This window comes from Convolutriloba macropyga, chromosome 5 (genome assembly GCF_964194025.1).
Source record: "Convolutriloba macropyga chromosome 5, txConMacr16.3, whole genome shotgun sequence".
Lineage (NCBI taxonomy): Eukaryota > Metazoa > Xenacoelomorpha > Acoela > Convolutidae > Convolutriloba > Convolutriloba macropyga.
Window position 1 is genome coordinate 77440225 of NC_134472.1, and position 16467 is coordinate 77456691.

Sequence of the window (16467 nt, forward strand, 5' to 3'; positions counted from 1 at the left end):
TCCAACTAAAAAGTGCATCTTCAACTTGAAACAGACAAATTTGATACAGAAGACGAACAAACTACCACAGAAGACGAACTGGACAATCGAGTTCAACCCCGAGAGGAGAGTATTCTTTGAGTTCTTGAAAGTCTTATATAGTTCGACAAGTATTATTCTTTTAACAGTTAAAATATCGCTTCATTCATTAAGTTCTATAAATCAGTGCTTTATAAGTTCAAACTAGTGCTACATTCCTGATAATAACCAGTGCTTTAAACCATCCCTCCAGTTTGACCATATGTGCCTCCTCCTCAAAAGTTTAGAGCCATTATTCAAAGAAATAACCATGATTATTCCCAGTGCTAATTCAATGTCTCCTCTTAATCTTAACTTTCAACTTATGTCTTCACTCTTTACTCTGAAATTAGCGCACTTTCACCTCTTTAATGTTCCCTCAAAGCTCTTAATCTTGTCTTAACTTTCCTCACTTTAACCTTTATCTCAATTTATCTCAACTTAAACTTTCTTTCTCTTAACTTCATTAATTGTCTTTAACTTAAATGCTTTCGTTCCAAAACTCTTTTCTAAGAAAACATAAATTGGGTGGCTCCAACAAAAATATGTGTATATCCTTATACTTGTGCAGATTATATGTTTTATAGAAAAAAATTGTAAAAACCCAGTTCATTCTCAAAATTTTCATGGAAAATTTTCATAAAGTTGGGTAGTGTCACGCCCCTATTTCGTCCCTCATAGTTACGTGATGATATTCCTTAAAATATCCATAATTAAGTGTTTTATATTAATTAATATTCAGTTAGTTTCAAGGCCATATATAGCCAGTATTTCCATCTAGGCCTGTAACCTCTAATTTGTTTATGTTTATGAGAAACAACCGCAGATTGACAGTTTTACTAGCAAACACTTCAAGTGCCTAAAAGCCTCAATATTTACTTTTTTGAGTTTCTTGATGATAAATTCACATAATCAGTAAATAACTTCATGAGAGATTATGTATTTGGTGAAGTAATTATTCTGATAAAGTAGGTGCTAATACGGAATTGTATATGTACTGAACAAACACCAAGAGACGTACAAAAGCCGGAAATCGCCCTACTTAAAAATCAGTAAATATTTGCGAAGGACCAATACAACTCAAGGCACAGTCCTGCGGAACCCACTATCACCAGAACACCGGAGAACCAGCCTGACAATCAGTTGCCTATCATCTTATTAAAACTTGATAAAACTTGAGAAACTTCTTGTTAAAATTATTAAACAATTCTTGCTAAAATAATTAAAGATTGAACTGGAAATTCTCTTGAAAACCTCCAAGTTTGATAAACTAAGTTACAGATGAAATAGCGACTAACTTAACACTAAAATGCAAGGCAAACTAGTGGATATATCACGCATCTGAACCGCTCAATAAAAGGCTATTACTAGCTAATTTTATTCAAAATATATCTGCTAAAAATCGCACTGTGAAACACCAAAATAAGTCCTTGTAAAATACCAATTATTCAAGTTAATTACTTCTAATATAAACCTCAATTACACCACGAGGAACACTACTAAAATCAGTGCGTAACAATGGTATTTATCTATTTTGAATTGATAATGTAGACCAAATTTTAATAATTTCGACCTCAACAATAGGCTGACGATTTTTCTATCTTGGCCACCTTTTTAAACCCTTGTTCCAACTTCTCAGTGATAGGGAAACTTATGTGATTTTACAGATTTGTTTAATGAAAACACAGAATACAAGTATTAGGAAAGAATTCGAATGTGCTGAAAGAAAAAATCAAAAACCAATTAACTGTTGTAATGAAAATTTTTGACGTTAACAGAATTAATAGCTACGAAACCAAGCCTTAGAACGCAAAAAAATTACAAGAAAATTCTTTTTCTGTTCAATGGAAGTCTAACCCACAGACGAAGTAGCGGTGGTAATAAAAGGTCTCCATGGTAACTGAAAGTCCTCGGATAGTGGAGAGTCGTTAATCATAACTCGGTTGTGTTTGCAAAATCAAGTATTTCATTTGACAGCCTTGTTTTGTTTTGTGTAATTTTCTGAAAAGTTTTTAATTTCTCTCAAACGAAGTTTGCAGCAATTATATTATTCCTGTCGGTCTTTTTTATGCGATTTTTCGCTTGACCGATTTTTCGTCTGACGCTTTTGACTTTTCGTCCTCAAAAACGGGATAAACAGGTAGCGCCCAGCGGGCATTAAGTGCTTTTTTAGCATTTCAGCTCTTTTTCAGTAGTTTCAACTGTTTTGGATAATTATCCTTATGGTGTGAAGGGCGGTTCTTAGAGGTTGGAGAAACCCCACTGTTGACCCCCCTACCCCACCCCACTATTGCCCCCCGTGGCTACCTTCGAACAACCGATCGCTAAAAACATGCAATTTTATACTAATTTTCACAATTTCACATCCAAAGGGGGTAATAAGCACTGTTGCATTTTTATCGGCCATGGAATACTTCAACTTTTTAATGTCACAAATTTTGGCAATTTTTTTGATAAAACTTGCTTTTTTCAAGTTTTTAAAATTGTTGTTTTTTTAGGTTTTTTCAGCCTCAAGATCCAAGGATCCTGCTCTGGGTTTTGAAAATAGGTTTTTATATAATTTCTAGATGTAATAAAATGTCTTGCAAGATTTTTTCATCACGAATTTAGCAACTTTTGACAATTTTTGCTTTTCAATTTTTTTTCATTTATTGTCAGTATTCAGGTTTTTTGAGCCTCAGGGTTCAGAACACCTCCGTTAGGGTTTGATAAGAAGTTACTGGAAAATTTTTGTAGTTCATGGATTATTTTTCAACTTTTTAATATCGCAAGTCTTAGCAATTTTTTTTTTAAAAAAACTTGACTATTTTTCAAGTTTTTTTGAAATTTTTTGTTCATTTTTAGGTTTCTCTAGCTTCAAGAGCTACTTAACTTCCTGTAGGGTTTCATAATATGTTACTGCGTAGTTTATAGACGTAATGGAAAGTTTTCAAGATTTTGATATCACAAATTTAAGCAATTTTTTAAAACATTTGCAATTTTTTTCATGTTTTTGAACTTTTTCCGGCACCAGGGGCCCTGGAACCTCCTCCAGTTGATGATAAGCTGCTGCATAGTTTCTAGAGTTATTGGGATGGTGATCAAATTTTTTTATTGACTCCAGTGTTACTAATTTTTGGATATGATTTAAAATTTAAAATCTTCGTTCCATGTGTATGGATCTTTATGAGCCAGTGAAACTTTTTCAGGCTTGAAGCGGGGATGCTGGATAGTAACTTGATAAAATGAAATAGTTCTTAAAATTTTAATATCTTGAATTTTAATAAGATTTTGTTTCCAAAGTTTTTCAATATTCGTCCTTCTGTGAATTTAACGACCATTACTCGGAGTCGACCATTGAAGTCTCAGACTCTTATTTCGAGACTTTTTTCATGCGAAGTTGAAAACTTTTTTCATTTTGCCGTTATCAATTGTTTTCTTTATGATTTTTTTTACTAACAAGGCTAGAAGACGAAGTTGCAGTGTCGAATCCCATCATGGGAAATACTCCGATCTCTTTCTCTCTGTGTCGGTTAGGTTTTCTTTCCTTCTCTTTCTCAATCACGTTTAATCTCTCTCTCTCTCTCTCTCTCTCTCTCTCTCTCTCTCTCTTTGTTGATGTCGCACTTCAGCTGCTGTTATGTGGCGTAATGTCATCATCTCTGATTATCATTAACAATGAGATATAGTAGAAATGTATTTATCATAAATGACTTAACAGGCACTTTTTAAGAAATCAAGAAGTCATTACACTTTTTGCTTTGTTAACGTCTAGCAGACGGCAAGTATAGTTTTCATACAGGTATCATTCCAGCACCTTCCACTCCTTCTTCTCTTGGAAAAAAAATTGTCAATAATCTTTGATTTATGCACAGGAGCATTATCTTTTTGAAAAATAATGTCCGGAAAATGCTTTTTTTTTTCATCGTAGTTTTTCAAAATTCCCAATCTGATCATATTGCATCGCAAAACATAAGTGATCGTTTGTGCGAACTAAATTTTGTTTTTTTGGGAAGTCTCGTTCCATTTCTTCGTAAAACTCAAACAATTCCGTCACTGGGTATGCGCACCCTTGTTTCATCGGTAAGAGAAATGCTGTTTGAGCTATTCAAATTGAATTTTGCAGCATTTGAAAAAACTCAGTTGTAGCTCAGTTTTTTTTTCAATTTCTGATTCATATGGCTGTTTTAAGTTTGTTTACAATCAATTTAAGTGCTTACGCAAACCTTTTGTCAATAATAACTCACATTTAATTTGAATTATTTTAAGTGTCTTCTAAAAATACAAGTCTTATTTTAAAAAATACATCTTGCTGTTTTATCCATTGAAACATTATTTAATTTCCCCTGAAGAGCTCAAAAAACGGCATCAAATCAACTGATTAATAGCCGCCCCCATGTTCTTTTTACAGCTGTAATCTGAGCGTAGCTATTTTGTGATGTTCCTGATTTTTCAACTGACATTCTTTTTTCGTTTTACATTTGTTCACACAGCAAAACTGAAAATGTCGATATTTCTGAATGACTTCTTCCTCTTTAATAGCATTTGCGGGCGCGACGTCATTTCTCATTCTCTCTAGCTTTTAGGTCATTGGACTGATTAGATTTGACTCATACGTGACTTGCCTCACTCGATAAAGTGACTTTTGCACTTAAAAATTTAAGTTTATTATGAATTATTTTAAATTCAAGGGAGGTCATTTGTAATTAAGGGCCTCAATAAAAAGGCTTCTGCGGCGTGAATTTTAACAAGTCCTATTAGTTTATCGCAAAATGTTTTTTACACTGTTTCTTGAGCAGCCTCTATAACTTCATAACTTGTATCTGTGTCTGTATTTTACTATCTGCAGTATACTGCACTTAAGTATTTCCAGCTATTCCGGTAATGTGCTGGCTATGTTTGAATTCTCTGGGCTAGTGCTCATTCTGCTGAAAGTTTTTTCAAACAGCAGTTTCTCAGGAGGGCAATCTGAAATGAACATAGTCTGTAAAGAAAACAATCAGAAATAGAAACGTGATGAACCTATTAAGCCCAGTTCTAGATGACCACTACTTGAACTTGGTTCTTATAAGTCTTAGTTTTCATCTCTAATGGATATTGGTATTGATGCATCGTGTATCCCTCTGTGTATAGTTTCATTAAGAAACAAAAGTATGTCTTACTGCAAAATCCGATCAAAATAGCGCGCACTTAAAAATATCTTAGTATAAGAACCAATGACGGCTATCTTTCGGCAATGATCTGTGTCTGTTTTTAATTGAAATAAGCTTTTTTCTCATCGTAAAAGTAGTTTGTTGGGGCTCTTGGCAGATTGTTTACTGTTCTATACCATAGTTTATTATGAGGAAAGTTGCGAATAAAGTTTTTCAATAAATGATACAAAAATCTTCTTGGAAATCAGCTTTGCTATTCATTTGCTCTCAAGCACAGATTGAATCATTTTAATTAGTCCTCCGGGCTTTTGTATGCCACTTTTTACTTAAGGAAAACGCGCCTGGAAGTTTCCGTCCTGTGGGCTTTTGTATGCCACTTTTTACTTAAGGAAAAACGCGCCTGGAAGTTTCCAACTTTTTGGTGTGCTTTACTAGTCTATCTGTCATTTAACTTAAAGACTTTTTGAACTTAAAGCATGAAATGGGAAATTCGTTTTGGAAAATACTTTTGAGTTTTTAAGGGGCAAAACCACTGGTTTATAATTCAAACTGAAAATGTGAATTGTATTATTATTTTGCAAATAGTGGGTGATGAAACTGAAGAAATTGTTTCGCAAATTGTGGGTGATGGAAATTCAGCAATAAATTGCATCAGTCTCTGCATTAACCCTGTTTTAATGAATTGACAATTGCGTCAGCTGCAGAGGGTATCAAGGTTTAACTGGTCGTACTACTATTACACCATCCAGAAAGAAAATTTGGTTCAATTCATAAAATCCTTAGAGCGCGTTATGCGTAAATCATGTTCTTGTTCGAATTCAGTTATTGTCAGAAAGCCTTTAACGCATTTGAGCACGAAATGCTTATAATATGGTTTTCTTTCTAAAAAGTTAGTGGGGAGCATTTTGTGTGTATAAATTTGCTCTAGGTCGAAGTTGAAAAACTATAAATAATTTGAGCTCGCCTCGGCCTTCATGCAATCAACATTACTGATCCTAGTAATTCTTATCATCCCTTAAATGTTGCAGTGCATTTCTGGTACCGGTCTGTAATGTTATTGCTTCAATGCATCGATTGATTTAATTGCAATCTGAAGCTTACGTTGAGTGCCGTTTAAGAAATAACTGATGACCATATTGAAGAAAATTAATTTAAGTAACTGCTTTGTTGGGAATTAAATAATGTTCGCACATAATGTTCAAACGCCGCTCATCCACATTTTTTTAATTAACTGTCTACCAATTGAAAACACGTTCGAATTGTTCGAATAACAAAATAACGAAAAAAAAACATTTTTTAAGGCGGAAACTATCTAAATTCGAAATCGCTTAGTAACGAAGCCAAAATACCATCTGATGAAACCTCAAGTAAACAAAACCACTCGTCCCTAACAAGAAGGCAGATGTGTCTTGTCCTTGATGAGACTAGAAAAGAGGTTCATATAAAAAAGAAAAAAGGGGCGAACTTTAAAAATCCCCTGAGTTTTCTGAAACCAAAAAAATTCAAGTCATTAAAATCATTGGCTTTACAATAACAAATTCTGGATAGATTTGCAAACAACTCCTTAAGGAAACAATAGCACTAAGTTATGGGACAGTAAAAATACTCTAAAATTTACAAGCAATTTACGAAAACAATAAGCATTGAGGCTATTAAAAGATCTTTGGTATCAACTGAATATGAAATATAATTAATCCAACTATTTATCATATTTCATTTTGGGTAGTATAAAACTGATGATTCAGTGGCACCTGTTTTTAAAAGTGTATACGTTAAAAGACCATTAAAAAATACATATTGACAATTTACAACTATTTTGAAAACCCCCGGTGTCCAAGTCATCAAACATTGTTATAATATAAAAGCCACGGAGAAGTTACAAGAAGTTAAATTTTTTGTCCCAAGAAACTGGATGAGACCTCCCTCGATTATACTTAAAAACAACGCTACTTAAAACTGTAATTATTTTGTATACTTCGTATGACCAAAATAAGAACTACATGTACCGGCAGAAACCAGAAATTCGAATAAAATTGCGAGAAACTATCGGAGCCATTATAAAAACGAACTAGTGAAAAAAATATTCTGTATGTGTTCAATTGAGCTTCTTTTCAACACTAAATGGATATTTCATTATTGTGGTAATATGACAAGACTTAAAAAAAATAAAAATTTATAAATGTAAAAAGGTAACATTTTTAAGAAAAATTGTTTAGTCCATGGAACAATTAGTTTTCAGCAGTGACCATGTACGATGATTTTTAACTCGAACAAATGCTCGGGAGAACTATCAATAATCAGATTAAGTTTTGCGACCTCAAATATGCTAAATTGCACGTCTTTTTTATCAATAGTTTGGACCTTATTTTCTCTCAATGCTGTGGTAATGTGAGAATATTTCAAAAAACGATTCAAATTTATGAACAAAGAAAACTTTTTTTGAGATCTCGTAGTATCATCGTCATAAAGCCAATTGTTAAAACATAAAACCGCTAGCCATATGATTAATCGCTCTCAAACGAAGTTTGTAGCAATTATATTAGTCCTAACGGTCTTTTTATGCGATTTTTCGCTTGACCAATTTTTTGCCTGACGCTTTTGATCCCCATCAGCCCTCGGTGCACCCCCCCCCCGTGACTAGCTACTGACGAAGCGAACCGCTTGCCGGTCGTTTGAGAGCAATTCGCCCGACTTTAGTGGGTTATGTTTACCTTTGTCGGCAAAAAATATATGGGACCTGTATTTAGAGGGAATGAACGATCATTATTTCATAAGTTCAAATAAGTTAAAATGGAGTAAACTTCAAAATCCCATGAAGTTTTGAAAAAATAATTTTCAAAGTCATAACAGCCAATAGACATCTCAAAATGTTAGTAAGATATACCTAATTATCTTTAAGAAAGTAATTGCGCCTTTGTTTAATGATGTTCAGTCATAGTACTACAGAAAATGCAAAATAGCAGTCAAATCTGAAAACTTCGGTTAAATTTCGCAAAAACCATTTTTGTTTGTCGAAGCCAAAAAACCATAAGCTATTCCCTGAAAAGAAAATGGGTGTTTATTGGGATCTCATCTGAGCGTAAATAATACTTTTTATATAATGAAAACTTGATCTAAACATTGACTGTTTGTAACTTACCTAAAGAAAATGATTTTTTTCTAAATCTGAAACATGTAAATTAAAATAACCTTTTGGTTAATGTTACATGTTATAAATTTATTAATCGAACATTATTATTTTCTAATTCATAACAAACTAAGGTTCGGTTTTCTTAAAATAGATTAATAAAAAATATGATTGAATCTTGTAACCCTTCTGTCTATTGAAACTCTTTCGTGTCGTTTAAGCATTTTGGCTGTAACTTCTTATTTAAATTGGGTCTTCGATGTTTCTTTTATAATTGTAATTGGAAGTGTGTTCCATTTTCGAGTAAAGTTACGAACAATTGAACCATTACTTCATTTTGACTTACATTTTTGGTTCTAAGAAAAGGTTATGGGTTCGTTTGTTTGCAAGTATTGGCACGTTTTCCAAAAATCTAAAATGTTTATTGGAGCGATTTCTTGTTTGTTGGAGATTATTGAAAAACCTATTTAATGACACCCGTGTTATTTGGAGCTCTTCTGGAAGAATTATAGTCTTCAGAAGTAGATCCCTGGCAGTATCGTTTTTAGTTTTCACAAACTTTTATGCTCCAGTTTATCTGTTTGTTTGTTCTGTCAATAGAGTAGGATGGTAAATTTTGAATAAAAATTGCACTAAAATCTAAATGAGATAAAACTAGAGATTTAAAAAGATTTTTCGTGTTTTTAACGGTACCTGATAACGAACCAAATATAATGATCTGATTGCTGAAGCCATTTTTACTGATAACCTTATTTAGTTGATTCTGTAATGTCAGTTCCCTATCAATTATTACACCTAAATATCTACATTTTTCTGATGTTTCCAATCGGTGTCTCTTGAAATCGAAAGTTTCAATAATTGGCAGTTTTTCATTCCTGGACACCATTGACTTCGTTTTTTCCTCATTCAAGGTTAAACTGTTTTGTTGCATATATTGATCTGTTCTGTTTAATGTATCCTCAGCTATTAGCTGCAAATTATGCTTCATTCTTTGCGTGACATAGTATTAATGTATCATCGGCAAACTGTAATACATCACAATTCGTTGACACAGCTTCACTGAAGTCGTTGACATAAAGTATAAAAATTAAAGGCCCTAAGACAGTTCCCTGAGGAACACCGTGATTTATGACAACCCAATCTGATTTTGCCATCCCATTATTTACACACTGTTTTCTATCACATAGGAAGGGGTTTAATAAGGTTCTTGCATTCTCTCCAATTCTATACGTTTTTATTTTGTTCATAAAAACATCTTTAGATATTGAGTTGAAAGCCTTTGCTAAGTCTAAAAAAAGTGTAACAACAATTTCGTTTTCGTCAACGCTTTGTTTTATTTTTTTCAGTTAATGAAATGATAGTATCGAGAAAGGACTTTTGCTTTTGAAATCCGAATTGATTCTTGTTTTCTCGTTAATCAGACCATTAAGAGTTAGGTGATGAGTTAGTTGTTCAAGTAGTAATCGCTCAAAAATTTTTGCTAGAGTTGGTGTGACTGATATGGGTCGATAGTTTTTTGGTTCTAGTCGGTCTCCTTTCTTATAGACAGGTGTAACATGGGGTTTTTTCAAAATATTAAGAAACGTGTTTTTGTTTATACATTAATTGGCGAGAAATTGTAAATGAGTTCCAATAGACAGTTTACTATCTTTTAGCGCCCATGCTGGTATATAGCCCGGTCCGGGCGATTTATGTTTAGGTAGATTATCAATAACATTATACAATTCTTTTCTGGTGACTGGTCGGAAGCTAAATTCCGGTCCCTCAAATGTTAAGGAAGAATGATTTGGAGAAACGTCTTTGACTTTGTATAATCCGGGCCTCGCAAAACAGTTATTAAGAACATTGGCTATCTTTCTGTCATCCTCAACAAAATTACTACCTTCCCTTAATTTGTCAGTTTCTTCTATTTGATTGTTGGAGTTGATCCTGTTTTTGACGAATTTCCAGTGTTCTCTTGAAGTTGGTAGCTGCTGGAAAAAATTCTTTGTAATCATCTGCAGCTTTTTCCACTTTTCTTTTCACTGAATTGCGTAAAGATTTGTAAATATTGTAAATCTCATTTTCATTTATGAGACCACGTAATTCCTTTGCCAACTATTGCTTTTGTTGTTTTTTGGTACTACTTTCTACCAACTTCAAGGGTGCATGACTTAGTATTTTTTCAAAAATGTCGATAAATTTCAGTAACATTTCGTTTCTGGTACATAGGCGACCAATCTTGCAGCGCAATGTCACGATTGAAATTTGATCTTGAATATTTCTTGGTGTAACGTATCAAAAATTGTCTTTTCTTGTCACTGTGATCTATCTTCAATGATGACTGATATACTATTGTGAAGTGATCTACTCAAAGAGTCGACTCTAGGACATTGGCTTCAAAATTTTGGCTCTTCGAGATAAAACAGTGATCAATTAACGATTATTCTCACCATTTGTCCATATTGCATCCGTTTCATTAACGTAACATAGCCCATTATTTGCTGTGAAAATTTCAAGTGACTGTCTACCTTTTGCGCCTAACAAGTTTATAATGTAATCTCCAAATAAAATTAGATAATCTGTATACGAATACACATTTGAGATTTCTACAGTCATTTCATCCAGAAAAAAAGAATGATTTACATTGGGGCAGTATGCTACATTAATGAGTAGTTTTTGTGTTAAAGGTTTAACAATTTCAATCCAAATTGACTAAAAAAAACTTCTATTTATTGTGTTCAAATCATTTCTCATTTTTACTGTAAACTGTTTGGGAGCCCAAATACCTACCCCTCCGCCTCTGTACTTTAGTTAATGATGATCTTGGTTCGTGAACGAAATGATGACTCCTGCACAGATTAAACTCGGGAATGTCAGTGTTTTCATTTATCCATGTTTCGGTAACAACTAGGAATGAAGTTTCATCAAGATTTTTCAAAAAACGAGACAGTTGCTCATGTTTATTATTGAGGCTTCTACAATTCATATACCAAAACTTGGGAAACTCCAATTTTCTCCCACACCCACCAGTGTACTTTTCAATTGTTGTTAAATTATCCAAATTTGATGGACCTGGGTTTCTTTCAATGTCACCACATTTTTGTAGAATAACTACGATGATTACAAGTAGATATTTTATGTTAAATATTCCAAACCATAGTAAAAAATTTTTGATCTGGTCGATATGACGGCAGTTAAGTTTCTAAGTTTACATAAATTTGAGTGTCTTTTGAGAAACTCAATCTTTTCTAGAAAAAAAGCAAACAATCAAAATTAAAACCAAGATAAAAATTCACCTACATCTCGAATAAAACATTTTTAATGATTTCTTAGAAGTCACCCAAATGTATCAGAATTCAATACGGTTGTTGAAATTATTCCATCCATCTCTCATGGGTACAAAAAAATCTGCGCTTTGGTGGAATTTGTCTCCAAGAGACATCGTTTGTTGAACAATTGTAACCAATCCTTTTCAAGTGATTTCTCAGAGTCGCTACCATTTTATTTATTCCAGGTAGATTAGGGTGAACACCATCATGCCTTAAATCTGGGTTTTGCAAGTCGCAATTCAGGACATTTACTTCGCACGACAGAAATTCACCATTAATTTGATCAGCTATATTATTGACTTCCTTGTTGTATTCACTAATTTCTTTGTTTTTCACATCTCTTCCATACAGACCTTTTTTTACATTCGGTATTTTGCAAATGGCAACCTTATGTGGTTTGAATTTTGCTATACATTTGCCAACCAGGTCACCAATTTGTTCTGCTGCTTTTTTCCGTCAGCTCCCTGATCAATAGTGTTATGCCCAAGGTGAAATATAAGGCTTTCCGACTTTGTTCCTGTTGAATATAAATCAATGGTACTGTTGACGTCATTAATGGTTGGAGATGGGTAGAAGTGTATAGCTGTTTCGCTACTGATATCGCTTTGTTTTACAAATTGGAACGTGCTGTCCGAAATAACTAAATTTTTAGCAAACCTAGGTACAAATTTGTGGAAAAACTTTTTGCTAGCACTCTCAGACGCTTTACGTTCATTGTCATCGATACCATTAATAATTTATGTCAGTACTTTCTCATTTTGAGCTGTCAAGTGAATGACTTCCGACGTTGACTGATCATATAACCTTTTTTCGTCTAAAGCTGCTCGAAGTTCTTTGTTTTCTTGTTCAATTAACGCAGCTTTTTCTTTATATAATTCTACGTCTTTCCTGAGCTCATCTATTTCACATTGTTACAAACTACTACTAAGTGATGTTCTTTTGTTTTCTCTTAGTTATAAAGTTTCTTGTATCAACTTTTCCTTATTCCATTTTGCTAGTTCAGTTGTCTCCATTTTGATGTCGGATCCTTTGGGTTTCTATGACAAAGTCTTAGTTAAACATAGCAAAAAAGATGTTGACCTGAAAAGAAAGAAAAATAAACTGGTTTGATCTCACTGGCTGACGAAATACAATAAGTCAAGATATCTCCAGTAACGTTTTCAGATGGCACGTGGAATACCCAATCAATTGTCGATAAAATTGTTTTCCAAAAAAGAATTTATCTTGTTTGATAATATGAAAATTTTTGAAGAAGTATATACTGAGCTTATATAGCAGTTGAGAAGGGTAAAGTTTTTCGAAACATCGCATGTGTTTTAAGAAAAATCTATGCCGCTGACTTCTAACTTCTTAATATAATTTTTTTAAAGATGCAATTCTAACACTTTTGATTGAAACAAAATTTTTTAAATCATTGATCGTCTATTAAGAACACGTAATTTTTCCATATTTTAGTGGAAAAAAATTGAAAAAACAATTTGATACAAAAGCTAAACAAAAAATTGTGCAAAAATGATGCTTATAAGAGAACAAATTCACGTCGATCATCATATGTTCACTAAAATTTTCAGTCTCCATAGCTCCTCGAAAAAAAATTGAGAGTTTTTTATTTCCAATTCTACGCTTGAAGGGTTTTCTTATGATACCGCTCACAACTCTACGATGAATATATCGATCGGCGAAAATTGACTGAACAAAAACCAGTGTGTATATAGTAACTCCCTCCCCCCCCCCCCCCCCCCCCACTTGGTGGGGTCGGAAAATCCAAAAACAATTCAATACTATTATAGTATTTATTTTTCAATGTTTTTAATTTTGTTAATATATAAAGATTTTATGTGATTATAATAATTCATTTAACGTATTTATTATATTACAAGAAAAAGTTAATTGTACAATAATTATAAACCTATAAGTTAGTGATTTTTAAGTTTTGATATTGGATCTCTCCTCTTTTGTCACTAGTGTATCCGTTCCCCCGTTACTTGCGTCTTTGTTCCAGATTAAAAGCCGACTTCCCTCGTTTATTGGAGGGTGTGGACCAACTGCGCTCTCTGGTGCTAGGCGAGTACATCTGGCTGCACAGTGTGGTGTTCTTTGCCTGTTCTTCCATCCTTTCATTCTTCCTAACTGCTTCCAGACGAACCATAGGTGCCAGGTGCTGGATTGCAGTGACATTGTTTGTCGAATTCTGCCTGGAGATATCACTGCTGAGATTGGGAGCGTCAAATGTAAGCTCAACTCGTCAGAGTTCATCGCTATCACGCTTGAAAGAGCAGCAGTATTAATTACTCTCAGAAAATAAGTTAAAATGTTGATCTGATCTATTTTTAACTTTGCTAAATTTCACGAGCTTTGTGCCAAAACAATCGACCTGCTCTGTCCTTCACCGTAGTTTCAGTTTAATAACATTTTCAGATTAGTTTTTTAAAATGCAAATAGGGATGAGAGGAAAGTCAGGCTCTAAAGAGTGCTCTCGGATAGAATTGGAGTGGATGTTTAGGAACTGATATACGACAGCCAATGGAAATTGCGTAAGTCAGTGGGAGGAATTATGCTGCTAGTGTTGTTTGCATTCTTCTACTCCTATAGAGACATCAACAGAGAGAACAACCAGCTCCTCATTGAGCTCAGGTCACACATTATTGCAATAAGGTCACAACCCCAACACTCCACATCGCCTCCTATTGGTCAAGGTAATAATGGATCATTCCCAGTAACGATACAATTCTGCGTTTGCCATTTTTAAAAATGTTTTGGGCTCAAATCATGTGGATTTTCTCTTTGGTTCCTGGGAAAACCTTTTGAAGCAGTAGAGTTTGACACTATGACAAATCTCATGGTGGATTTTGGTAATGCATAGCCTCGTTGTGGGACCGAAATAATTCAGTCTCAAATCAATTTACTCTTAGTGCTTAGCGGGACTACACGTGTTAAAAATTTGGCAGTGAGGGCAAACAATTTCGTACCAATTTGATAAGGAAGGAGGCCGGGGATCGATACTTATTGAATGTGCACTTGAAAGCTAATATAAAAATCCTATTTTATAACTCCTGTAGTTGTTATGTTAGGTCCTTGCAATGAGGAGCACACATCTCAGCTTATGACGGGAGATGTATTGGACACGACCATATCTCAAGGAAACTTGGTCACGTCTGATGACTCGTGTTGTGCAGCTGCTCTATCTCCACGTGCAAGTGCTTCTGCTCCCAGTGAGGGTCTTAGAGTGGAGTTTTTCATGAGCGAGCAGGAGGCACTCAGATTGGACCGGAGTATGATGGAGACACAGCAACCATTAGCCAATGGAACAGAACCCGAGGGTGTGTAATTTTTTTCGCTTCTATGGTCAATTCCTCCGAGAATCTTTTAGAAGAAGAAGAAGAAGATTTATTTATCCATCTCATACGTATTAACAATACACTAGCAAAATCAACAATATTTACAGATGGAAGGGACAAACAACGAGTCACTGTGAACTTCTTTTCAGTTTGCCCAGGCGATAGATCAAGAATTCAAGAAGTGAATTTTACAGAGCGTATATAGTACAGACGGAAAATTATTAATTAACAACAAATATTACTAAATTAGCAGCAACCTGGTATAATGCTAGAATCATTGAATCAAGCTCAGCAGCAATTTTAACAACTTTACATTCTTAGTATCAAAATGGTAAGTAACGAAAGGATAAACTTAATGATTAGAGTAGATTGACTTCCTTAATCTTTTAAAACCATTTGAGTCATAAATTAAAATGCGCAACATGACCCCCAGCATAACGACATCGTCAGCATTCCTAAAACGCCTAGCAAATGCATCGTCAGCATTCTTAAAACCTTTACATGCTTAGTATCCAAAGGTTAAAAGAGGAAGGGATAAACCAAAAGATTGGCGTAATTTACCTTACTTAATCTATTGTAAACAAAAAAAATTGAATTAAAATTTAAAACGGGCAGCACAATACCCAGATAAAAGCTCTTGAAACCACGTCACAGCAGGGGAACTAGTCTTTCGCGCCAATAAAAACAAAACATTTGGCGCTTTGGGTGAATTTGGGACCAGAAGTAAAAACCACTGTGCCGGGAAGACATCTCTATGAGCTGCTTTGGGCCCCAGGCAGTGATCAACTACTTCGTGTACCAAAAAAAGCGATCAATACTTAAGTAATTAACTGGTCCGATGCCTGTTGATCTCCGAGAAGAGCTCCTGCTAAGTCACACTACAAACTAAATACGAATTTAGATAGTTCATTGTTACAGACGAGGTACGAATTTTTGAGGTGATGACAGAAGTCTGTTACTTTCTGGACAGAATTTAGATCAAGATCAGATGGAATTATGCCTATTGTTTTTAACTTATTGTACAATTTAGAGGCCCGTAATTTTATTGAGAAACGCTGAAGTTTGTTTCGACACTTTGGTTGAGTTATTAAATTTGATTTTGACAATCTCGTTGTGACTTTTGAATAGTTATAGGAAAACATGTCATTACAAAAAGATTCACTGTGGAGTTCATTCAAAGCTCTTAAAACAAATTTTAGTAACTCATAAAGGTGCAATTCATAAACTGAAAGAATTGAGTGATTGACGAAAATATCTTCACATGTATCGCTTTTCCTTCTGAAGTAGATGAACTTCAAGATCTTTTTTTGCAAAGTGAAGATAGGTAGCAGTGATGTATAACTGCAACATGCATAAACAAGGACACCGTATTGAATAATGGGATTGATGCACGTTTTGTAGTAATCAATTAATTGAGCCCTAGGAACAAAATGTCTCAGTTTCGACACAAGACCGGACTGTTTGCTTAATTTTTCTCTTACGGATTGTATATGACTAAGGAA

General features: G+C 34.1%; 1 protein-coding gene across 1 annotated transcript in view; it reads left to right on the plus strand.

Annotated features, from left to right (window-relative positions):
- LOC142340274 (uncharacterized) overlaps nt 1–16467 on the plus strand; it is a 48492-nt gene that overhangs the window by 18394 nt on the left and 13631 nt on the right. The window contains exons 5-7 of the mRNA XM_075390848.1: nt 13630–13858; nt 14131–14323; nt 14699–14947. Coding sequence (XP_075246963.1) covers nt 13630–13858; nt 14131–14323; nt 14699–14947 — 671 coding nt within the window. The remainder of the gene's footprint in view (nt 1–13629; nt 13859–14130; nt 14324–14698; nt 14948–16467) is intronic.